The sequence below is a fragment of the Henckelia pumila genome, chromosome 2 (assembly GCF_033568475.1).
Source record: "Henckelia pumila isolate YLH828 chromosome 2, ASM3356847v2, whole genome shotgun sequence".
In the NCBI taxonomy this organism is placed as follows: domain Eukaryota; kingdom Viridiplantae; phylum Streptophyta; class Magnoliopsida; order Lamiales; family Gesneriaceae; genus Henckelia; species Henckelia pumila.
Window position 1 is genome coordinate 30523990 of NC_133121.1, and position 26622 is coordinate 30550611.

The 26622-nt window shown below is 35.6% G+C and overlaps 3 protein-coding genes across 3 annotated transcripts; 1 reads left to right on the forward strand and 2 right to left on the reverse strand.

Moving 5' to 3' along the window:
• Positions 1 to 17934: 17934 nt before the first annotated feature.
• On the reverse strand, positions 17935 to 18510 carry LOC140877455 (uncharacterized). Its single transcript, XM_073280991.1, has one exon. The coding sequence runs from the start codon at positions 18508 to 18510 to the stop codon at positions 17935 to 17937; it is 576 nt and encodes a 191-aa protein (XP_073137092.1).
• Positions 18511 to 20681: 2171 nt separating this feature from the next.
• On the reverse strand, positions 20682 to 23052 carry LOC140883590 (glutamyl-tRNA reductase-binding protein, chloroplastic). Its single transcript, XM_073290126.1, has 5 exons — positions 22573 to 23052; positions 22311 to 22391; positions 21917 to 22021; positions 21643 to 21792; positions 20682 to 21104 (listed from the first exon to the last, which is right to left on the reverse strand). The coding sequence occupies exons 1-5, from the start codon at positions 22939 to 22941 to the stop codon at positions 20856 to 20858; spliced, it is 954 nt and encodes a 317-aa protein (XP_073146227.1). The 5' UTR covers positions 22942 to 23052; the 3' UTR covers positions 20682 to 20855.
• A 255-nt stretch (positions 23053 to 23307) lies between these two features.
• On the forward strand, positions 23308 to 26007 carry LOC140880443 (uncharacterized). Its single transcript, XM_073284884.1, has 9 exons — positions 23308 to 23348; positions 23442 to 23561; positions 23638 to 23705; positions 24322 to 24430; positions 24549 to 24617; positions 25103 to 25160; positions 25312 to 25547; positions 25648 to 25699; positions 25779 to 26007. The coding sequence occupies exons 1-9, from the start codon at positions 23346 to 23348 to the stop codon at positions 25844 to 25846; spliced, it is 783 nt and encodes a 260-aa protein (XP_073140985.1). The 5' UTR covers positions 23308 to 23345; the 3' UTR covers positions 25847 to 26007.
• Positions 26008 to 26622: the final 615 nt, after the last annotated feature.

The following is a 26622-nucleotide window of genomic DNA, read 5'->3' on the forward strand; positions in this document are numbered from 1 at the left end:
TTGCAACAATATTCTTCACTACGATGACACCGATAAAGGCGAGAACCCGTATGCACACCCTGCTATCAATGAGGATCACCATTGGGAAGCGGCGTTTAAGGTGGATATTTCTGAGATCTTTGGGAAGTTAAAGCCTGGTAAATTGCTTGATTTTTTTTGTGTAAAGGTGGATGAAATTATGTTGGTCAAAGAGGTTCCCGGTCACAAACAATCTGTACTTGTGGTGACCCATTTTTGAGGCTGCGCTGCTACTTGGTGGAAACAACTCAAATTGTCACGATCTCACGAGGGCCGGGGAAAGCACATATTGTTGGAAAACGCGGCGATCAGATCAATTAGGATTGATACCCGGTGCAGCGGAAGTTTAAAAAATTTTTATATGGAACGATTCCATAATAGGTATCAACCTTACGATTAAATTGTGTGTGTAAAAATTAAATAACAATTATAAAATTTTTACCTTTAATCTCAAATCGAGATTTTGGACACCAACAGATTTCTCTGCTCTCGTTGTATATCCCTGGAACTGATGGACGAACTGTTCTTCAATCAGGTCCACGAACGGATATTTAATCCCTCTGATAGATTGCACTAGAAAATCTATCAGAAGTTTCTACAAAGAGATTAACGAATTTGATCCGTTAAACCAGACTGTAATTCAAAATCACAGGCTGGATTTCTTTTCGAGCAAAGGGAGAGGGGGCGGCCACCTTTTAGAAAATTAACTAGGGTTTTCGAAAATTCTTGTGACCTGTTGTGTGTAATTTCTGTACTGCAATAACTTATTTATAATGTAGGCCACTAACAGCTTAGGGCCCATTAGTCATAAGTTCAAGCCCGACAAGCAAAGCCCGCATGTTCAGAAATTAATATAAAATTCATCGTGACTCCGATTGATAAACCGATTTCACCAATGTGCACAGAAACCATTTCTGCACCTTTTAAAGTCAAGATAAATTTTTCTGAATCCGAATTCAGTGATTTCCAAAAATGGTCATCCCTATGTCATTTTAGGAAATCTTACTCCTCTACTCATAATTAAGAAGTCCAACTTCTTTGTTCATTAAATTTAACTCTTTAAATTTAACTATCTCAACGGGGATTAAAAATCCATTACACTGTGTGACCCTCAATGGTTCAGGGATACAGCTAGCCGTGGGCTCACAACTCCTTGTGACTCGGAACAATAATTTCCGACTTGCCCATCGAATCATGGTAAGAGCGTCTAGCAACATCGCCCCATGATTCCCTAGGTATCACTGATAGTGCCTACAAGAACCAATAGATTTTGGTTAGCGTACAGTACGGTCCCTTCATCCATATATCCCGATCGAATCAACAACCATTGGTATATCGAGAGTCGCTCGAGATTCGATAACTATGCAATACATCTTGAAGATCAAATAGTGACATCGCATGTGCTACTAAGAAACCATTTCTTAAATCACATCATGTACTCTGGCCAGAGATTCGTCACACTAATATCTCCTCAGATCGCATAGGATATCCACACTCGCAAGTATGTGGTGAATCCTTGACAACAAAGCATCGACTCCTATATGTGTTGTAACTGTACCCAATCCCGACACCTGATGACCCCAATAGAGTCGGTAAACGAGTCAAAGCACAGTACTAGCATATAGAGTCTCAATGATGTTTCAAGTAGTAAGGACTAATGGTGTACAACCAAAACCGCGGACTTTATCCACTCGATAAGTGATAACCACTTGGAAAGTCCGAATAGGGTAGTTCGATCATTCATCATATGAATATCCATTTGCATGCTTCGAACATCTCTATGTTCCCTACCAATGAAACGTGGTACTCTGCATCGCAAATGCTAGTCTCAAACTCGAGCGATCCTTATCCTTATTATCGGACGGCTCAATCGACTAGGAACAGTTTAGAATATACAGTGACTATAAGATGTGTTTCATGATAGACATCTCCATGTTCTACCACATCTTACATACACTATAGTATATTCAAGGTCTTTATCAAAACAACAATAGTATATCACAATATAACAATATGAAGAAAGATAAAGTCATTGCCATTAATAAAATTGTAAATTATATTAAACAAAAGATTGTTTATACAAAGAGTCATCAAAGCCCTTAGCCACAAGTTGGCTCACCGGGCACCCACTCTTTCAATCTCCCACTTGCTCTATAGCCAACTAGTCATACTACGTAGACCCATTGCTTCGCGATGTTTGTCAAATAATGGTCCTGGCAAGGGCTTAGTAAGTGGATCAGCGATATTGTCTACAGAGGCCACTCTTTCGACAGTGATGTCTCCTCTTTCCACAATCTCCCGGATGATGTGGTATTTCCTCAGTACGTGTTTGGATCTTTGATGAGACCTTGGTTCCTTTGCCTGAGCAACGACACCCGTGTTGTCACAGTACACCAGGACTGGACCAACAACTTCAGGAATGACGCCCAACTCTTGGACGAAATTCCTCATCCAAACGGCCTCTTTAGCAGCAGCTGATGCTGCAATGTATTCAGCTTCAGTGGTGGAATCCGCTGTGGTGTCCTGCTTGGAACTCTTCCAAGAGACAGCACCGCCATTGAGCATGAACACAAATCCAAAGGTTGACTTCGAGTCATCCACGTCACTTTGGAAGCTAGAGTCGGTATAGCCTTCCAATTTTAGTTCTCTTCCTCCATATACCATGAACATATTCTTAGTCCTTCGTAAGTACTTAAGAATGTCCTTCACGGCTTTCCAATGCATTTGACCGGGATTAGCTTGATATCTGCTCGTGACACTCAGAGCAAATGCTACATCCGGTCTGGTAGATATCATCCCATACATGATACTACCTATGGCTGACGCATATGGTACATGTGTCATTTTCTCTATCTCTTCATCGGTCTTGGGACACATAGACTTGGATAGAGAAACTCCATGACACATGGGTAGATGTCCTCTCTTGGACCCATCCATTGAAAACCGTTTCAATATGGTATCGATGTAGGTTGATTGAGTGAGTCCTATCATTCTCTTAGATCTATCTCTATAGATCTGTATCCCAAGAATATAGGATGCCTCACCCAAATTCTTCATCGAGAATCTACCTGATAACCATATCTTTGTTGACTGCAACATCCCTACATCATTCCCAATGAGTAAGATGTCATCAACATAAAGTACTAAGAATGTCACAGCATCCTTAACTACTTTCTTGTACACGCATGGTTCCTCCGGATTCTTGATGAAACCAAAATCTTTTATTGTTTCATCAAATTTTTGGTTCCAACTTCTTGATGCTTGTTTTAGACCATAAATTGATCTCTGAAGCTTGCATACTTTATGCTCGCTTCCCATGGATGTGTACCCCTCAGGCTGCTTCATATAGATTTCTTCCTTAATGTCTCCATTAAGAAACGCAGTCTTCACATCCATTTGCCATATCTCATAGTCATACCATGCAGCTATGGCAATAAGGATTCTTATGGACTTGAACATTGCAACTGGTGAAAAGGTTTCATCATAGTCAACTCCTTGTCTTTGAGTATAACCTTTTGCCACCAATCGCGCCTTGTAGGTCAATACCTTACCATCAGGCCCAAGCTTTCTCTTGTAGATCCATTTACACCCTATTGGAACAATTCCATCGGGAGGATCTACTAAAGACCAAACTTGGTTTGTATGCATCGAATCTATTTCCGACAGCATAGCTTCAAGCCATAAATTTGAATCCGCATCAGAAATTGCTTCCTTGAAGTTTCTTGGATCACATCCAACATCGGTTTCATCTTGATCCCCTTCAAGAAGAAGACCATATCGAATAGGAGGTCTAGAAGTCCTCTCGGATCTTCTAGGTATAGGCGTGTCCAGCAATGGTTCCTGAGGTGTAGGATCGTTATTTTGTATTTCAGGTTCTTCTCGAATTTCTTCGAGTTCCATCATCTCGCCTTTCTTATCCAATAAGAACTCTTTCTCCAAGAAGGTGGCATTTCTTGAAACAAACACTTTTGTTTCAGCAGAATAATAGAAATAATATCCGATTGAATTCTTCGGATACCCTACAAAATAACATAAGCTGGATCGACTATCCAACTTATCTCCCACTGTCCGCTTCACGTAAGCAGGACATCCCCAAATCCTCAAGTACGAATACTTAGGAGCTTTGCCATTCCATAACTCGTATGGTGTTTTGTCCACTGCTTTAGTGTGGACGTTGTTCAACAACAATACCGTCGTTTCAAGCGCATAGCCCCAAAACGAAGGTGGAAGCTCAGTGAAGCTCATCATGGACCGAACCATGTCCAACAAAGTTCGATTATGACGCTCCGATACACCATTAAGCTGTGGTGTCATAGGAGGAGTCCACTGAGAGAGAATCCCATTCTCTTTTAGATAGTTCAAAAACTCGGTACTCAAGTATTCTCCACCTCGATCCGATCGAAGTGCTTTAATACTTTTACCTAGCTTGTTTTCTACTTCAGCCTTGAATTCTTTGAACTTTTCAAATGCTTCAGACTTATATTTCATTAAATATAAATACCCATACCTTGAATAATCATCAGTAAAGGTAATGAAGTAGGTGTGGCCATATTGAGTCCCAACTCTAAATGGACCACAAACATCTGTATGGATCAAATCCAACAGATTTTGACTACGCTCAGGTTTCCCCTTAAAAGGAGATTTAGTCATTTTTCCTTTTAGGCAGGATTCACAAGTAGGTAGAGAGTTAATATCAGACATATCAAACATGCCCTCTCCCACTAGCTTATTCATCCTCCTTGAGGAAATATGACCTAGCCTAGCGTGCCAAAGGTTTGCCGGGTTTTGGCTATCGATTTTCCTTTTGTTTGTTGTTGCCGGTTTATCAACATAATTTATTGGAACGTCTTTTAGTTTTAAGTTGTATAGATCGTTTTCAAGTTTTCCATTTCCAATTAAACATTCATTCTTGTAAATATTGCAAATCCCATTCACAAAATTGCAAGAATAACCATCTCTATCAAGCATAGAAACAGAAATAATGTTTTTAATCAAATCCGGAACAAATAAAACATCTCTTAAAAGTAACTTAAAACCGTTCTGCAAAATTAAATAAACATCTCCCACGGCTTTAGCTTCAACTCTGGAACCATTTCCGAGCCTCAGCTGGGTCTCACCCATTCTAAGCCTGCGACTTCTTGTCATCACCTGCAAATCATTGCAAATGTGAGATCCACATCCGGTATCCAATACCCAAGAAGTAGTATTAAGTGAAACATTTATTTCAATATAGAACATACCCTTTGCAGTTCGCAACTGCTCTAGATATTCCTTGCAGTTACGCTTTCAATGACCGGGCTTCTTGCAGTAATGGCAAACATCCTTGGATTTTTCCATGTTTGAAGCCTTTGTCTTGTACTTCTTCTCGGGTTCGATTTTCTTGGGTGGGGCAGAACGTTTCTTACCCTTTGTACTTGGCCCCTTCTTAGCAGAAGAAGAGGAGCCCACCAAGAAAGCCGGTTTATCCTTCTTTAATGTGGATTCATATGTCACAAGCATATTGACCATCTCTTCAAGGGAGGCCTCTATCTTGTTCATATTGAAATTTACCACAAATCCGTCAAACGAAGAAGGAAGAGACAGAAGTAGTAAGTCCACGTTGAGTTCATGCTCCAACACCAAATCAAGGGTTACCAACTTCTGTATGAGCCAAATCACTCGTACCCCATGATCACGGACCGAAGTCCCTTCACGCATGCGACACGTCATTAGCTCCTTTACAGTAGCGAACCTTTCAGCCCTCGATTGAGCCCCAAAAAGTTCCTTGAGTTGAACGTGAATGTCAGCAGCATTCACGGTGTCCTCAAATCGCCTCTGGAGTTCATCAGACATCGAGGCTTGCATATAGCATTTGGTCTTGATATCATGGTCCCACCATGTATCAAGCTTGGCTAACTCCTCCGGACTTACGTCAGCTGGTGCTTCCTTCGGAGGAGATTTTTCTAACACGTAGAGCATCTTCTCCGAAGTCAAGACAATCTTCAACTTACGGAACCATTCCGTATAGTTTGCGCCAGTCAACTTATTTTGTTCGAGGATCGAGAAAAGTGGATTACGCGAATTCATCTTATGAAATACTGAAAAGAAACAGAAAAATATCAGTGATTTTTTAAGCAATTTACTAAGACATAAAATAGGCGAAATTTATTTTATGAATCTCACTCCCACTATTTTAACGATTTCACTACCCTCTAGTGAAAACGGGAAACTGTTTTCCTTAGTGAGAACATGGAGTCCAATTGACAAACTTATGGTCCCGAATAATATCAGCCAACCATAATTTTCAAAAGGTAGAGCCCAATTGCTTCCAAAGCAACCTCCACGTTTTTACCTCATGTCCAATAAGGGCCCAATAATATGACGCCGATTATTGTGACATGTCAAGATGACCCATCAATATTAAGTTGTGATGGACGGTCGCCATGTGGATCCCCCAATAATATGAGCCGATCCCATGGGAGTTCCACCCAACTTACAACATGTGTCGATCCAATGTACAGCTTTTCAACGAACGGGCCCCCCCAATAATATGAGCCGGACCGTATCCGCGGGTAGCATCTCATACATTGATCGTTGATGGAAGGTAGGAACATTTAAACAAATTTAAATTTCCTTTATTTATCTTGATATCAATTTTAAATCATATTTAAAATGAGGGATTTTTAATTATGAAAATTTGTCTCATCATTTTTAAAATTTTTGTATGCTTGCCGGATTCACACAATTATGTCTAAAACATGCATACAACTATAATATCACATATTATATAGGATGATCGATTCCATTTCTAATCGACCCGTGGTTGCCAATCACGAGTCTTAGTCCAATCCTAGGTAATATGCAGTATGCAATGCAATCCTATTACATTTGCTTCCAATTTACATTTCTTCTGTCTTTATTGTCTGCTGGGCCCACCTCCATCTTCAAATCTTGATCTCCCACTAAATCTAATGTATTTACAATAAATAACAATGACAAGTAGGGGATACATTTTTAAGGGGTGGGAACGGGCCATAAACCAAGCCCACTTTTATTACATATGACATTCATATTGGGCCATAAACCAGGCCCATTAATAAAACCAACAACAATAAAACAAATGTAAATTCCTAACATACACCTACAAAATTGGTCATGGCAATCGATCATCCTTATCCAATAACATTTAATTCAAAATTAATTTATTGGATAACATGCAATGGCAATTTAAATTTAAAAAGGATAAAATCATATTTCATACATAAAATCTTATTTTACATACAAAATCATATTTTATCTTTTTATCAAATAAAATCATATTTTATCTATAAAATCCAATTTTATACATAAAATCATATTTTACTCAATATATCCATAAGATCATATCTTATGATCAATTGTACTAAAATAATTAATTTCAAAATTCAATTTAAGGATAAAATATTAAAATTTTCCAAAAATTCAAATTTATCCAAAAATCAATTTTAAAATTTTCGGACTCGAACAATTCGATCCGACGCCTCGTGGACCAATCAAAACAATTTTCGATCGGACCAAAAATAGAATTTTAACATATTAAAATTTAATTTAAAAATTAAAAATAATTTTTCCCGCGGGCCGCCCGGGACATTCCCGGGCTGCCCGCGCCCTAATGTGGTCGGGCCGGGCAGCGACGATCGTTGCCCTGGGCAGCGATCACATCGCTGCCCATGGGCAGCGCCGTGTGCAGCGCCCAGCACTGCGCAGGGCAGCGCCGTGCGCTGCCCCTGCCCCGGGCAGCGATCCAATCGCTGCCCGGGTTTTTGCCCGAAAAATATTTTTATTTTAAAATATTTATTTTGTTTCAAAAACCGAGGCCTAAAATTTTTTTGTACAATCGATTAATTTAATCGCTTGATCTGAGCAACCTGGCTCTGATACCACTGTTGGAAAACGCGGCGATCAGATCAATTAGGATTGATACCCGGTGCAGCGGAAGTTTAAAAAATTTTTATATGGAACGATTCCATAATAGGTATCAACCTTACGATTAAATTGTGTGTGTAAAAATTAAATAACAATTATAAAATTTTTACCTTTAATCTCAAATCGAGATTTTGGACACCAACAGATTTCTCTGCTCTCGTTGTATATCCCTGGAACTGATGGACGAACTGTTCTTCAATCAGGTCCACGAACGGATATTTAATCCCTCTGATAGATTGCACTAGAAAATCTATCAGAAGTTTCTACGAAGAGATTAATGAATTTGATCCGTTAAACCAGACTGTAATTCAAAATCACAGGCTGGATTTCTTTTCGAGCAAAGGGAGAGGGGGCGGCCACCTTTTAGAAAATTAACTAGGGTTTTCAAAAATTCTTGTGACCTGTTGTGTGTAATTTCTGTACTGCAATAACTTATTTATAATGTAGGCCACTAACAGCTTAGGGCCCATTAGTCATAAGTTCAAGCCCGACAAGCAAAGCCCGCATGTTCAGAAATTAATATAAAATTCATCGTGACTCCGATTGATAAACCGATTTCACCAATGTGCACAGAAATCATTTCTGCACCTTTTAAAGTCAAGATAAATTTTTATGAATCCGAATTCAGTGATTTCCAAAAATGGCCATCCCTATGTCATTTTAGGAAATCTTACTCCTCTACTCATAATTAAGAAGTCCAACTTCTTTGTTCATTAAATTTAACTCTTTAAATTTAACTATCTCAACGGGGATTAAAAATCCATTACACTGTGTGACCCTCAATGGTTCAGGGATACAGCTAGCCGTGGGCTCACAACTCCTTGTGACTCGGAACAACAATTTCCGACTTGCCCATCGAATCATGGTAAGAGCGTCTAGCAACATCGCCCCATGATTCCCTAGGTATCACTGATAGTGCCTACAAGAACCAATAGATTTTGGTTAGCGTACAGTACGGTCCCTTCATCCATATATCCCGATCGAATCAACAACCATTGGTATATCGAGAGTCGCTCGAGATTCGATAACTATGCAATACATCTTGAAGATCAAATAGTGACATCGCATGTGCTACTAAGAAACCATTTCTTAAATCACATCATGTACTCTGGCCAGAGATTCGTCACACTAATATCTCCTCAGATCGCATAGGATATCCACACTCGCAAGTATGTGGTGAATCCTTGACAACAAAGCATCGACTCCTATATGTGTTGTAACTGTACCCAATCCCGACACCTGATGACCCCAATAGAGTCGGTAAATGAGTCAAAGCACAGTACTAGCATATAGAGTCTCAATGATGTTTCAAGTAGTAAGGACTAATGGTGTACAACCAAAACCGCGGACTTTATCCACTGGATAAGTGATAACCACTTGGAAAGTCCGAATAGGGTAGTTCGATCATTCATCATATGAATATCCATTTTCATGCTTCGAACATCTCTATGTTCCCTACCAATGAAACGTGGTACTCTGCATCGCAAATGCTAGTCTCAAACTCGAGCGATCCTTATCCTTATTATCGGACGGCTCAATCGACTAGGAACAGTTTAGAATATACAGTGACTATAAGATGTGTTTCATGATAGACATCTCCATGTTCTACCACATCTTACATACACTATAGTATATTCAAGGTCTTTATCAAAACAACAATAGTATATCACAATATAACAATATGAAGAAAGATAAAGTCATTGCCATTAATAAAATTGTAAATTATATTAAACAAAAGATTGTTTATATAAAGAGTCATCAAAGCCCTTAGCCACAAGTTGGCTCACCGGGCACCCACTCTTTCACATATTGAATTATGGTCCAAGTTACATAAACACATGAAGAGTATGTTTTTCCCTATAATTACACTCGCGTGCTTTATCAATTCCTTTAAAATCTACATCGGGTCCTAATTCAGTGGATGATTACACCACAGAGTTCTTGCTGCTACTTACTCGCATGGATATCCATGAAACCGATGATCAATTGGTCTCTCTCCTTATCAGATGTCTCCGTCAATAATACCAGGATGTTTTAAACCTCTTTGATCCAACGACTATTTTAGATGCACATCAACACACCCTTTCCCTTGAGTTGTAATTGCTCGTTGCTCTACCCGGTTCACTCGTTCGCCCATGTTTCCTCACCCACCTAATCCTACTGGTGGACCCAAGATATCAGGACCACTTCGTCGGCTCTTATACTATGATCCACAGTCTTTACACTGCCTTCACTAGGGCACACCACCATTTTGAGGCTTCTATTTTTTTCTTGTGGCGAGCTTTCCATCGTGCTTCCACATGTCTAGCTAAATAAACAAGGTATTTTGTGGATGAATCATAGCCAGAGCTTGGTAGGGAGAACTTCCACTATATTTGGAACCACAACCATGGAAACTATGGAAGGTGACGTGGGGAAAGCATTGATCATTCTTCGTGCTTGTCGTGCACGGTGTCTTGTGAATGATTGGTGTTGAACCAATTTGATTCAGTACACTTATGTAAATCCCAAGATTTTTCTTTGCATGCAAGGGAGCCCAATGCAGGCCCATGATAAAGCCTTTCGGAGCCTTAAAATTTTTGGCCCATTAGGGTATGCCTACACCCTAATTTTGGCCAACACCTAGAATTAATGAAGAAGGAAAGTTAGGGCTGCATATGATTATAGAAAACTTACAGCTACACAAGAAAAAAAAAGGAAAGAAGAGAAAACTTACCTTGCATGGAGGAAGCTAATGGAGGAAACTTAAGGAAATCTAAGGCACTCCTAACGTGAAGGAGTTCTTCCAATACGGTATCTTGGTTCCCCTTTGTTTTTGGGTCCTCGAAAAAGATTTTATTTTGCTAACTTGTTAGCCATGGCTTCGAAGAGATTGCAGGGTTGGGAAGCTAAAATTCCATTGTTCGGGAGTAGATTGGTATTGATTAAGAGTGTGTTATGTTCCATGCCTATATATCTATTCCAGGTATTACAGCCCCTAGGAATTGTTCTGCACCGTTTTGAAATGCATTGTGCTAAGTTCCTATGGGGTTCTACGACATGAGATCATAAAATTCATTGGATCGCCTGGGAGAGGGTTTGCCTTCCAGTATCGGAGGGTGGTTTGGGTATTCAGAAATTAAAAGACAATGTGACAACCTTCTATATTAAACTTTGGGTTCATTTCAGGACTGTTGACTCCATCTGGAGTAGATCCTTGTTCAGTAGATACTGCAAGCGTTCGCCCCCTGTGGCAATTCAGCTCTTGCAGAATGTTTCTCCTACTTGGAGAAGGATGATGAATATCAGAATTAGAGCTGAGAGGGAACTCGGTTGGGTTTTAAGTGATGGGATGATGGATTATATATGAGATGATTGTTTTTGGTGTTTTTTTGACTATTTTTGGATAGGGGTAATTCTTACTGGGAAACGGAAGTTGGGTGGGTATAAGAAGTAGCGACGGAATCTCGATAGAATAAGACATTTCGTCGTTATATTTAATGACAAAATAAATAAATATGTCGTTAAAATAACGACAAAAATGTTAAATATGTCGGTAAAATCAGCGACATAAACGAGCAATTTGTCGTTAATTTCATGACAGAAACCTTAAATCCGTCGGTGATTTTAGCGACATAATTAAGGTATTTGTCATTAAATTTAACGACAAAAAATAAATTCCATCGTTAAATTTCAAGGATAGAAAAAAATTTTGTTGCTATATAGTGACAGAAATATAATTTTGTCCTAATATTCACTGGCGACAAAGATTTCGAGGAGAACTCTATTTCTCTCGCTATTCCGTCATTATTGTCATTTAGCGACGGAATAGCGACAAAATTTGTTGTCGTTATTGTCATTTTTTTTGTTAGTGTTATATACAATCAGCCATTGTGTTCGAATGGACTGTTATTGTTCATGTCAAATACTCAATTTTTTTTTCTCCCTTTGATGAAAAGAATAACAAACTGAAACAATTCTCGAAAATTCATTCCATTTAATTTGTTGAGTGATTTACAGAGAATGGCTGTCAAAAGTAACATGGTTTACGATAATAGAAGATTCCTCGAAGGCCATTTTTGTTGGTTGGTTTACAGGAAAGTGAGAGAAACGAGGCACCACCGCACCATTACCCGTGTGTCTAATACCATGAATTATGAAATAAGAATTAGAAAGAAATTTTATATGCTTGATTATTCCAGATCACATGCTAAAAATATATACCAATATTTTCATAATCGGATCGGTGATCGAACCTTTCTATTTTAAAAAAAATGATCTAACTGATTGGATCGGTTTAACCGAATGATCGGACCAAAAAATCATTTATATAAAATAATATAATGAATAATACATTTTAAATAAAAACCTAAAAATTATATATATATATATTTAATGTTTGAAAATAAAATAACTATATAAATATATTCAAAATATCAATTATAGTTATACATTTTTTAAAATAAAAAATAATTAAATAAACTCTAGTATTACTAAAATAATATTTTTAATGAAATACAAATTTCAAATAATCATGTATGTATATAATAAAATATTTAATTAATGTTTTTTAAAAAAATTAATTGTTTTTGAAAAAATAAAAAATACTTTGTTATAAAAAAAAATCAAAAACCGATTCAACCATTTTTGACCGATTTGACCGCTACAACGGTTTTTGAGTGTTTCGAATCGAACTTGTGACCGATTTTCGGTCGAATCGATCAATCCGATTTTGAAAACACTGATATTTATATATTCTTTCATTTACAACATCAACTAGTTAAAGAATAACTCTAATTAAAAAATCCATAATTGATATGCACTATCCTGCTAATATTATTTTCTATTACGACTAAGTTAATTAAGAAAAAATACAATAAAACATAATTATAATATATTCAAAATATCTTCAATAATCTAACATTTAGATTATAAAATATAAATATTTATCAATTAAACACTTATCATAAATTTCAAGTTTAACCTAATTTCAGTGTACCGAATAATACCTAGGGCTATCGCTTATAATTCAATAACTCGATTTTTGTTTACTCTTTGAATCAATGACGAGTAATGTCAATCCTAAAACAAACATATGAATGTTGTAAAATAAAAAGGAAACTAACCAAATAATATTATGCAAAGAAAACAAATAATTCAATATATGAAAAGTATTACATGAGTGACTTATTTATGCGTAGAAGAAATTCTCGGATATGATAACTATGCTATTACAAGGAAGTGATATTATCTTGATTCTTTACCATCTTCTGAAGATTTGATTATGATTTTATTCGACCACCCAAATCTTTGACATCCATAATATTATAACACTCCCCTTTGGATATCATTCGACGGATGTGCCTCGTTAAAACTTTACTAGGAAAAACCCAATGGGATAAAAGCCTAGTGAAGGAAAAAGAGTACAACATCCCTTGTTGTTGCTTAACTGCCTCGTTAAAAACCTTGTCATGAAAAACCACTTGGAAAAAATCATGGATAAGGGAAAAAGAGTGCAGTTTAGATTAACTCCCCCTGTTGCGAACATCACTTGAAATCTCTAAGTCGACACATTCCGATCTTGTACACCAATTTCTCAAAAGTTGATGTGAGCAATGATTTTGTGAAAAGATCGACAAGGTTATCACTTGAGCGAATTTGTTGAACTTCAATATCACCTTTATTTTGCAAATCATGGGTGAAAAAGAAATTGGGGGATATATTCTTTGTCCTATCACCTTTGATGTATACATCTTTCAGTTGAGCAATACATGCCGCATTGTCTTCGTAGACTATTGTTGTCATGTTTTTAGTAAAGGACAAGCCGCATTCCTCTTTAATATGATGAATCATTGATCTCAACCAGACACATTCTCGACTAGCTTCATGGATTGCAAGTATTTCTGCATAATTTGATGAAGTGGCGACCATGGTTTGCTTCGTAGATCTCCAGGATATAGTTATTCCACCATAAGTAAATAAGTACCCAATCTGTGATTTTCCTTTTATGTGGATCAGATAGATACCCAGCATCTGCATAACCAATCAATTTCAAATTACAAGCATTAGAGTAAAATAAACCCAAATCATGAGTGCCCTGAAGATATCTAAATAAATGTTTAACTTCATTCCAATGCCTTCGTGTAAGAAAAGAACTATATCTTGCCAACAAATTTACAACAAATGCTATGTCCGGTCTAGTGCTATTAACAAGGTACATCAATGCACCAATTGCACTAAGATACGGTACTTCTGGACCAAGTGGTTATTCTTGCTCATCACAAGGTCGAAAAATATTATTTTCCACATCAAGGGATCGAACATCCATGGGCGAACACAATGGATGAACTTTATCCATATAAAACCGCTTCAACACCTTTTTAGTATATGTAGAATGATGGACTAAAATTTCATTCGCAAGATGTTCAATTTGTAAACTAAGACAAAATTTTGTTTTTCCTAAATCTTTCATCTCAAATTCCTTTTTTCAAGACATCAACTGTATTTTAAGTTCTTCAAGACTTCCAATTATATTAAAATCATCCACATATACAACAATAACGACAAACTTTGATCCATTATTTTGAATAAAAACACATGGACAAATTGGATCATTTTTGTAGCCTTCTTGCAACAAATAGTCGCTAAGTCTCTTGTACCACATGTGCCCAGATTGTTTTTGTCCATACAAGGATCTTTGTAGTTTAATGGAGCAAACATTTGTAAAATTTGAAGCAAATGCTTCTGATATCTTAAATCTTTTAGGGATTTTCATGTAAATATCATTATCAAGTTTTCCGTACAAGTATGCAGTAACAACATCCATAAGACGCATTTCAAGTTTTTCTTGTGCGGCCATGCCAAGAAGATATCGGAATGTAATTGCATCCATCACAGGAGAGTACGTCTCTTCATAATCAATATCGGATCTTTGAGAAAAACCTTGTGCTACTAATCGAGCTTTATATCTAGTCACTTCGTTTTTCTCATTTCGTTTTCGTACAAAAACCCATTTACAATCCACGGGAATTACCCCTTTTGGTGTTTGGACCACAGGTCCCAAAACCTCACGTTTTGCTAGTGAGTTTAACTCTTCTTGTATTGCCCTTTTCCAATTTGGCCAATCATGTCTATTACGACATTCATTAACAGATTTAGGATCTAGATCAACATTTTCATTAACAACATCAAAAGCCATGGCATATGCAAACTTATTGTCGACAATAGTTTCTGCTCGATTTAATCGGTTCCCCGTCTTGACATAATTTATCAAGATCTCTTCATTGTCAAGTACTTGAACTTCATTGGGGATTTGATCATCAATATTTTCAGAGTTATCAATCAATGAATCAGATTTATCAATATGCTGATTAATATCATTTGCTCCTTTTCTATTTCGTGGATTTTTGTCTTTGGACCCAATTGGTCTACCACGCTTGAGTCGAGCAATTGACTCATCGTTTGATGTTTCTTTGGGAACAATAATATGTGCTGGAGCATTAGCAGCCGGTAGGTATGGCTTAGTCACCCTTTTCACATCACTAAATGTATCAGATAATTTATTTGCAATATTTTTCAAATGTACTATTCTTTGAACTTCAAGTTCACATTCACTTGTCCGATGATCAAATTGATGTAGTGATGCATTCCAAGTTAATTCACTTGGTGATCTCATATTTTCTCCTCCTAATGTTGGAAATTTTGTTTCATCAAAATGACAATCAACAAATTGTGCCGTGAAAATATCTCCCATTGTGGGCTCTAAATATTTGATAATCGAGGGAGAATCATATCCAACATATATTCCCTATCTTCTTTGAGGACCAATTTTAGTGCATTGTCGTGGACTAATTGGAACATAGACACCCAAAAATTCTTATATGATAAATATTAGGCTCTTGGCCAAAAACTAATTGTAAAGGGGAGAATTCATGATAACTAGTCGGTCTGATGCGTATAAGTGTTGCTGTATGCAAAATAACATGTCCCCAAACTGACGTGGGGAGTTTCCTTCTCATCATTAATGGTCTAGATATTAATTGGAGACGTTTAATCAATGAATCGGCAAGACCATTTTGTGTATGAACATGAGCAACAGAATGTTCAACAATTATTCCAATTGACATTTTGGGATGTGAATTCACCAGCATTATCAAGACGAATCCTCTTAATAGGATATTATGGGAATTGTGCTTTTAATCGAATTATTTGAGCCAATAACTAAGTTGCGAGATGATAGTAAACACACATGTGACCATCTTGTTGATGCATTAATCAAAATCATAAAATATATAAATGGTCCACATGATGAATGAATTGGTCCACAAATATCACCTTGTATTATTTTCAAAAATGTAGGTGATTCAATACCAACTTTAGTTGGTGAAGGCCTAATAATTAATTTGTCTTGAGAACATGCACCACATGAGAATTCTTTAAAATTGAGAACCTTCTTGTTCTTTAATTGATGCCCATGTGAATTCTCAATAATTGTTCGTGTCATTATAGAACCAAGATGTCCCAATCGGTTATGCCAAGTCATAAAAGCATGGCCGGCTCCAAGTAGAGGCGGCCTAGGCAGCTGCCTAGGGCCTCCCCTTGGCAAAGGCCTCAATTTTTTTTAAAATTTTTTTAAGTATTATTTGTATATTTAAAATATTGTGTGAGTCTATTTATTTTGTTTAAAATTCGAAATCGTGGTCAATTTTTTATAATTTTTTTCCATTATTTTTTTAGTAAAAAACTAAAATGTTCTATTTAAACAAAAATATTTTTTTTCGTTAAATTGATCAACTCAGATGAGTTATGTTATTCAAATTGGGCTAATCATTTTTTTTACGTTTATTTATTGAATGAGATTTATTTTTGTATATTTTTATGCTGCGGTTGATTTTTTTAATTGATTTAATTTTTAGTCTCGATATATTAAAATCTTATAATGTTTTTAATTCTACAATAAAAATGATTTTTACTTAATTAGATTATAATTATTCTTTGTCTATGTCTATTTAAATTATAATATATATTTTTCATGAGATTTGTTGTGACAAAAATATATTATCTATGCTTCCTTAATTTGAAAAATCTTATTCTATTTGTATTATGCATTAATTCATCTCTAACTCATGAGATTTGAGAATTAATTGAGTTCTTTTTTAGTTTTAGTTTTATTTTTCATATTTCGATTCAATTGTTTTTATGTTATTATTTTTAGTTACAAAAATTTGAAATTTTAATTTTTATACGATGAAGTAATTGAATCGATATTTAATTAAAAAAATTATATAGTCATCTCCACTAAATATTTGCCTAGAGCCTCTAATATTCTTGAGACGGCCCTGCATAAAAGTATTCATATCAATGAATTTGTGTTCAACTGTGGCATTGATCTCCACTACATTTATTTTTGTGTAGTATAAGCAGAATTAAATGTTGGTAATTTTTCAATAATGTATTTCTTTCCCGACATTTCTTTCGTAATAAAAATATTTTCTTTTCCTTCTTGGCTTATAGTCTCAATATGATATCCATTCCATCGGATATCTTGAAAACTCAATAAATTCCTTTGAGACTTAGGAGAGAATAACGCATTATTGATAATAAAATTTGTCCCTCCATGTAATATAATATTTGCTCTCCGGAGCCTTAAATAATGCTTGTACGACCACAAATTGTGTGGACACTACTTTTTCTCATTTGCAAATATGAGAAATATTTATTCTTCTAAAATATGGAATGTGTTGTCGCACTATCAACAAGACATAAATCTCCATCATTGACTTCATGTTCAAAGTCCATATTCTATTCAAAATAATAAAATTAATAAGAATAATAAAAAATATTCATAATAAAGACAATATGAAATAAATAACTTTTATTCATAATAAAAACAATTAAACCAACTTAATACTGTTTTAAATAAGCCATATAAATAACTCATAAACATTACACTTAAATAAATCAAAACATATAAATAAACGATAGATAAAATATTTAATAATTCTGCACGCTTTCGTCTCCAATCAAATGATCAATTCTCTCATCCGGGTCCTCAAAGAAATCAGAAACATCGAAAGGTACTGAGAAATATGGGACTTGACTCAAATCTTCACCTCGATAAATAAAATTAGTCTCTGTATCTCTTGCCTTCTCTTTTGATGCTTGGTAGAGATCAACAAGGTGCTTGAGCGTACGACAATTTTGATACCAATGCCCTTTTATTCCACATCTATAGCACTTATTTTCTGATTTCTTTGGCTTATTATTTTGACCACTTTCAACTTTCTTTGCTTGGTCATTACCCCATTTTTGATAATTTGTATTCTTTTGATTGCAATTACTATAGTCACGTGGCTTTTCATGCTCACGACTATATGGATGAAAGCGTCCTCGAAGGCGCTCACGGCCACGTCCATGTCCATGTCCACGACCATGACCACGACCAAATTCGGTCTTATTTTGTTTCCTCTTTTCATTATGCATTGCCGCATTCACTTCAGGGAATGGGTTGGCTCTAGTGGGACGAATTTCATGATTTTTCATCAATAATTCATTATTTTGCTCAGCCATAAGAAATCATGAAATCAATTCAGAATACTTTTTGAAGCCTTTCTCTCTATACTGCTGTTGCAGGAGAACATTAGAGGCATGAAACGTGGAATATGTTTTTTTTCCAATAAAACATCATCAGTTATTTTTTCTCCACACAATTTCAATTGTGAACTAATGCGAAATAATGCAGAATTATATTCACTTACAGACTTAAAATCTTGTAAGCGCAAATGCATTCAATCATAGCGTGCTTTTGGGAGAATCACCGTTTTTTGATTGCTATATCTCTCTTTCAAATTATTTCAAAGATCAAGATGATCTTTTATCGTCAAATACTCAATTTTCAAATCATCATGAAGATGATGACGAAGGAATTAATATCATAGCCTTTGCACGATTTTGCGGTGATTCATTATTTTCCTATTTGATGGTATCTCCAATATCCATAACATCTAGATGTATTTCAGCATCTAGTATCCAAGAGAGATAATTTTTGCCGGAGATATCAAGAGCGGCAAATTCAAGCTTTGAGATATTCAACATGATGAAATCTATAAAAAAGAAAAATTAAGAATCATATGATATTCATCAATAAAAATTTCTAAACATAATTATAATATATACACGTAAACTGATATTTCATGAAATAATAGATTAAAAGAGAACAAAATATGGATGGCTCATATACTCAGGTTCACGTGATCATGCCATGATTTAAGAATAGGGTAGAAGAATTATGCATGATAGTGTAAGCCATAAATAAATTAATTAGCATATTCAAGGAGTAACATAAGAATTTGAAAGTTGGTGATGGTGGGTGGCGTCAGATTCAAGGAGTAAGCCATAAATATATTAATTAGCATATTGAAGGAGTACATGACAATTCACAAAATCATTATACATCAAATTCAATACAAGACATTCAAGGTTGGTGGTGGTGGGTGACGTGAGTAAGGTGTGCCGCATAGATAATTATATGAAAACCATGAAATTGAAAAGCATTAGCAAATCGTGCCTATAATAAATAAACAAGTTATTTGCAATAAATATCATGTGAAATATTTAAAATACACACTTCTCCTCTGTGAAAATTTAACAGGTATCTTCAATCTTGACCTTTTATAAAATTAGCACACGCGCCCCTTCATATGAGCGATTGTTGCGCACGCGCTCCTCATGCGACTGTGTCAATATTTTAATTTTTTTGACACCAAATACCCCGGTAAAAATTAAAATTATATATTTAATCACTTAAGAATATAATTTTTAAATCTATTTAACACATAAAATCCAATTATAAAATATTTATCAAACATTTACATTTTATAAATTTTTATTTTTATTTTAAATTTATTATTATTAATTAATTTGTTTCTAAAAAAATATTATTACTTTATCTTCATATCATTATTTTATTAAATCACTTCGTGTTTTCAATTTCTCCATTAAACATTCATTAATAAACAATGATTTAAATACCTAAACGTACCAAAATATTAAACTAATTTTGTGCTAATTTTGTAAAAGGTCGGGTCTGAAGTTGTCTATTAAAATTTCACAGTGGAGAAGTGTGCATTTTCAATATTTTACAGGGGTATTTGGTGCAAATAACTCATAAATAAACACTTGAAAATTAAGCTCTAAATTTGGGCTTTTTCAAAACCACCAAGTGCCTTTTTAAACACTAAAGAGCCTATCCAAACACATATAAAAAATTATTAAAAAAAAACATCTCTCATGCTCTAAAGCTGAGAAGTGCTTCCTAAAACCTCTACAAAACACTACCATACACTGACAAAATTTTGTTAAAAAAAAAACTGAAAAATGCTTACTAAAAACTCTTCCAAACAATACTTATGTACATAGTTTGATAGCAAACCAATAGCTAAAGCTCGTGAGATACGAACCTCCCATGTTTGGCCTAATGATAATCGTTAGACCCGTAAAATTAAGAGGTAGTCATGAGTACACCATAGGATCTCATTAATTGATTTTGTGTTGGATTTAGTTGTAATCTACATTGCCCTCGGACGTAACACTAACAAATTATTCTGCAAATTACTGGTTTGTTCCCAGAACTAAAATCTCACGAAGATGTTTCAAACCAAATGCTATGCGAAACAAAATGAATCCGACAAAAGGATAAAAGTACAAAAGTCCTCTGCACAGAGAAAGATGAAGAAGAATTTCCGTGTAAGCGTTTTCATTCGAACACAATGTTATCTTTAGTGATAAACAACTCAACAACATTGTAAGATGTCTCACCAGAAACTACAAAAAATTGTCTCAAAAATCATATAAATCCAGGAATGAAACGTTGCAGAAAATTGTGCATAAAGGGGTATCAAAATTTCAAATAAATCTCATTCAACTGATACTGCAATGTTTGAAATCTTCTTCAGATGCTTCACTTTACTAAATTCAGGAACATAGAAATTCTTTTCCACCTCCCAAGCAAGCTGAGACATTCCGTTGAAAGAAGATTTTGCCCCCTTTTCGTCAGCCACTTCTCTAGGGAAAGGTATTCGAACCTCGTATACATCCTTTTGAACTGATCTCAGGTGTAGATCAAAGCCTAGACGATCAATCCACACCATTTTGGCATCTAACACCTGATTAAACATCACATGCGATGAGTTTACTTACCGACAGAAAAATATCCAATTGTTACATTCAGTTGAATGCAACCATTTATAGCACTGGCATGATTTTAGTTTGAAAGACGTGGGCCCAAAAAATAGCTTATTCTCGATCAACTAAATTTTCATTCATCAACAAAATCTACAGTCCCTTGATCAAGCATCAATTGACATGACTCCATTTATCAATTGCATGAAATTCTCAGTCCTTCAACATTATAAGATGTCTGTCATGCTTACACTTGATTACTTCTTATTGCTTCGCAAAATCTCATGATTGATCAATTTGTTGGACCCAACATGGAATTCTGGTGTAGCTATCCCATGTTCTAAAGCAAACCTCTCGAAAACAAATAAATAAAACTCTATCAAAGTTATAAATTTAGCTATAAAAGTAACAGATACTAGATGAAGTTTGTGACCCCACAAATTGTTAAAACAGGAACTCAAATCAATAAATATGGACAGCCCGAAAAATAATCAGAAAGTTGGTATTGGATTAGGCGCAAACCTGGAAATCCAAATCCACAAAAACATTGCTAAAACGATAAACATCTTCAAAGTTGTGGGTATTTATCTCATCTACAATCTTTTCTGCGCAATCTCGAAGGGGATCCGGGTCTGCTGATGAATATTCCAGAGACGTTACCCATATACCATCCTGAAATAGTTCTTTATCATTCATTATTAAGCAAATTTCTAGAATCCATCCACAATTTCTTAATATCTGTTCACGATAAATATCATGAGAACTAAAGAAAGACAACACTGAATTAACAACATACCTCAGTAAAATCTTCCATCTGAAGCACGCGCTCAACATTAATAGCATAAATGTAGCTTTCATCTACTTCCTCATTAAATCGTTTCTTCCATGCTGAATAGAGTTTCTGTTGAACTTGAAAACGCAAATGAGGATTTAACTTATGCTAAATGTACTCTGCACTATGCACTTTCATGGCCCCTAGTCTAACTACAGACAATATCAGCTAGTGGATGCATGCATTTGTTCACAGAAATTTAAATAATCAATCTATCAGTCATCTCGTTTGAACAGGCACCAATTTCTTAAGATGGATATGAACTATAATACAGACTGCAAATTATCTAGAAGGACGCTGGAAACTTAAATTCAGCTGGAGAAAACAAACTGAAGAAAATAAGGAAATATCTTCTTACACGTAGAGCTATCCTATCTCCAGGTTTTTCGAGGTTCCCTTGAATCGTGCACTGTGGCGTCCTTACCCCACATTGCTCTAACTGGCATAAATAAACTCAAATCACATATACATACTTCTTCTTTCCACACACATATGAAGGGGAAAAATCAAATTCACGCAGATATTATACATCGATCACAAATGGGCACAACCAAGAAACCAGTAAAAGACCATCAAGAATCAAACTTTACCAGAGGAAACAGAATCTATCATCGACGCACCTGAACATGAAGACTACACCTATCAACAGATAATCTTTTTCCGAAATCATTCGAGCACAGAATCGGAGTTCCATTCGCATCAACAGCAAAGCGAACGCCAAAACCCAAAGGCCAACCCTCTGGCGTCACCGTTGAAAGGGTGCCGGCAGTGGATAATTCCATAATAGTTCTAGAAACCTCAGCTGGAATAGGCTTCTGGCCGTTGGTTGACTCCAAGTGGAGCGGTTCTGAAACCACTGAAACCGAGCATTTCAAAGGCTTACGGGCAGCTTTCGATGGCTTCAAGAAAACAAGAGGAGAGGGAAAATGGGTTGCAGGGAAACGTAAAGGAGGAACAGTGGAGGCGTTAATTTGGATGTGTGGAAGCATTTGGGATCGAAATTTGAGAATTTATTCGAATTGATGCACCGAAAATTTGACTGTTTGGGAGAGGCAGATAGATATTGGAAGACGATAACAATAACAGAGCTGAATTCTTCTGTTCTACGAACGACGCCCGAAGTCTTTCTATTTTTTTTTTAATTATTATTATTATTATTATTATTATTATTATTATTATTATTATTATTATTATTATTATTATTATTATTATTATTATTATTATTATTATTATTATTATTATTATTATATCAATATCAATATTAAAAATTAGAGGTTCTTGATGGGCTGGGTTTGGTAATTGGGTCAACATTCCTGAGGCCCGGCCCATTACATTTTCGATGAAAAGAGGATTTCAGAGACTAACGAATACTAGGGTTTCAAAAACATTCATCATGGTATGCATCTTTCTGAAATATCGATGAGTCTTCCTGAGAATGTTCGTTCTTTTACTTGAATTGGGTTTGTATTTAAAAATTTCAAATTTTCAGCCGCAAGGAGATTACATAGAGCTTCACAGGAAAAGGCATGGCTACCGCCATGACCATTTCGAGCGGAAACGCAAGAAGGAGGCGCGAGAAGTTCATAAACGATCGGAAATCGCTCAAAAGGTTATTCTTTATTTCTATTTATTTCAGTCTTTGAGGTAAAGATTTGAGGCTGTAACTCTTTATTTGGTCGAAGCAGACGTTGGGTATCAAGGGTAAGATGATTGCGAAGAAGCGGTATGCTGAAAAGGCGCTAATGAAGAAAACGTAAGCTTCTCTGGCATTTTTCTCTTACTGTATACCGCTATGTTCTTTTTTTCTTTTCTTTTTTTTTTTGTGATGATGCATTTCAACTGTGAAAGGCTGTTAACTGGATTTTGTTTGGTTTTGGCTACGGTATGAACTTCCAGACAATGTTTGGTTTATTTTAGAGTCAAGGAATAGATGGTTTGTAGTAAGATTCTCATGCGGCTTCGTGGTATTAAACTGTCTTTTTTCCCTGGATGGAATCTTTTCATCTTTGTTCTGTATTGCTTAGCTGCTCTTTTCTTGAAATTTACTTTTTTTTTTTTTTCCGTGTCTGCTTGAATTTTAGCTTTGCCCTAGATGTAATTTTGGTGAAGTGGATAAAGATGGAATGATTTTGAAATGTTCAACTGCGTTTGTTGTTGTGTTAAAAGGCTTTGTATTTTAAGTTTCAAGTTGGCATCATCACATTTCTTTAACATTTTGATAATTCTCAGGTGCTAAATTTCCTTTGTTTATTAGCTTATTATACTCATTGATATCATATTCCACATCTCTTCAAGATCATTTTTTTCCTTTCATGAATGTGTTGGTGCTTGTGGTAATTGGCATACTTCCTTTGGTGTTATGTTGACAGATTGCTTATGCATGAAGAATCATCAGTCAGGCGCAAGGTTGATGACAATGTACATGAAGGTGCCATTCCTGCTTATCTTCTTGATCGTGATGAGACAACAAGGGCTAAGGTAGTCTTGTATTTTCCTAGGTTTGCTTGATTTCGTAATTTTTTCCTTGAAAACGTGAACCTTGGATAAAAATCACCATATTTAAACACTTCTGAAAATATCATCCTTCAATATCCAGCTGCTTAGCAACACGATAAAACAGAAGAGGAAAGAAAAAGCCGGGAAGTGGGAGGTGCCTCTACCAAAGGTATGCATTGCAGTTTCTCTCATGTCATGCGACGTTCCTTTTCTTGTGGGGGCTTGAGATGGAACACAGATTGACAATTCACTTTGATGTGTTTTAGATATTTGATCTTTGTACTTAAATCCATTTGAGATAGCCATTTAAGAGGTCTCCTCGTCATTTATTAGCACTGCCTTATCTTATCTTCTTTGGGCAGTTATATTTCTGAAAACATTTTAATGGTGTGCTGTCTACTGAAGTAATGTAGAAAACTTAACCATATGATATATGATGTTGATAATTTCTTAAGTTAGATTGCGAGTCTAATGAGATTCAGTTATTTGCGGAATAACGAAAATCAAGTGACATTTTTGTGACCCTTAGAAAACATGGTGTGCGTCTTTGCCTTATCATGCTTATGCGCATGATTGTGTTCAGCAATGTGGTGATAAATTGTTCTAATTTGAATTCAAGAAAGTTCTGAATTAGAATGTTTATTGACTTTATAGGTCAGACCCGTCGCTGAAGATGAGATGTTTAGGGTTGTCAGATCTGGCAAACGGAAGAGTAAGTATGCCACTGATGTGGATGTTTCCTTTTTGTTATATGATTTAGTATCTGTAATTGTTGTTGGGAAGATTTTTACTGTTTTTTATCCTACTGCCACTTATGAAACAACTGATGCCAATTCTTTTGGTAAATGTGTCCCAATATGCAGCTAAGCAATGGAAGAGGATGATAACAAAGGCAACGTTTGTTGGACCAAGTTTTACAAGGAAACCTCCAAAATATGAGCGTTTCATTCGCCCATCTGGGTTGCGTTTTACAAAAGCCCATGTGACTCACCCGGAGCTTAAATGTACCTTTAATTTAGAGATTATCGGTGTAAAGAAAAACCCAAATGGACCCATGTATACTTCTCTCGGTGTTATGACCAAAGGGAGCATAATTGAGGTCCATGCTCCTCCTTAAATCTGCGCTTCGCAACTTGAAGTTTTTTGAGGTTTATCTTGTTATTGAATGCTCATCATACCATCTCTTTTACATATTTCAGGTGAATGTTAGTGAACTTGGTCTAGTCACTCCTGCTGGAAAAGTTGTTTGGGGTAAGCTCTTTCTTCTCAATAATGTAGGCAGAGATTTGAGTTACGTAAATTTTTACCTTCTTTATTTATCTTAACGCAGGGAAATATGCTCAAGTCACAAATAATCCTGAAAACGATGGTTGTATCAATGCTGTTTTGCTTGTGTAGAAGAACTGGCGAGGGCCATTTTGTTTTGCACGCATTTGTTTTGTTTAGCATTGTACCAACTCAGTTCATTGAATTTTTGGGCAATTTTATTGTCATTAGCTTAAATAGGAACCCGAATCCTTATTTCATCGTCTATTATAAAAAGTTATTCGATAGGGTAATCTATATCAGGTCAAGGTCCTTTCCCGAGCATTTTTTTCGAAGGAAATTGGACTGATTGCCAATTGAGTAATCATTATGTGTTCAAGGTCTAACGGTGCCTTTGATAGCAGGTAGGCCAATATGGGATAGGTCTCAAGTTGGAGATGATATGAAACCACCCTACAAATTGTCTTTGAAAGTTTAATCAATTCGTGCATCATTTGCGTGCACGAAGAATAACCTTTTGTGCTTTCATATTAATTCAACTAGTATTTCAATGTATGACAGTAGGCGACCAGTTTTCATAAACTGCATGAATAAAGATCATGAGTACATGTAAAATAAAATAAAATAAAATATTGTGTAGTTTTTGTGAATATTTTATTATTTAGATGAAATTTGGTAGGGTTTTCATAAACTGCATGGATAAAGATCACGAGTATATGTAAAATAAAATAAAATAAAATAAAATATGGTGTAGTTTTTGTGAATATTTTATTATTTAGATGAAATTTGGTAGGGTTCGTCAAATATCCTAACCGTGGTAGAAGGATATTATCTTTCTAATTTCAAGAGATTAGATACACTACTTGTATTCTATTCAAATGTGTAAATTGTAGCCAATAAAAATATAC

Bases quoted from the DNA above. Each gene is read 5' to 3' on its own strand.
- LOC140877455 (XM_073280991.1), bottom strand. From the start codon at position 18,510: ATGGCTGAGCAAAATAATGAATTATTGATGAAAAATCATGAAATTCGT.
- LOC140883590 (XM_073290126.1), bottom strand. From the start codon at position 22,941: ATGCTTCCACACATCCAAATTAACGCCTCCACTGTTCCTCCTTTACGT. The intron at 22,392-22,572 runs GTGCGTCGATGA...TATTTATGCCAG, and splicing joins GGTGTAGTCTTCATGTTCAG to TTAGAGCAATGTGGGGTAAG. The intron at 21,793-21,916 runs GTATGTTGTTAA...GAACTATTTCAG, and splicing joins AGATGGAAGATTTTACTGAG to GATGGTATATGGGTAACGTC.
- LOC140880443 (XM_073284884.1), top strand. The intron at 23,706-24,321 runs GTAAGCTTCTCT...TTATGTTGACAG, and splicing joins AAGGCGCTAATGAAGAAAAC to ATTGCTTATGCATGAAGAAT. The intron at 24,618-25,102 runs GTATGCATTGCA...TTGACTTTATAG, and splicing joins GGGAGGTGCCTCTACCAAAG to GTCAGACCCGTCGCTGAAGA.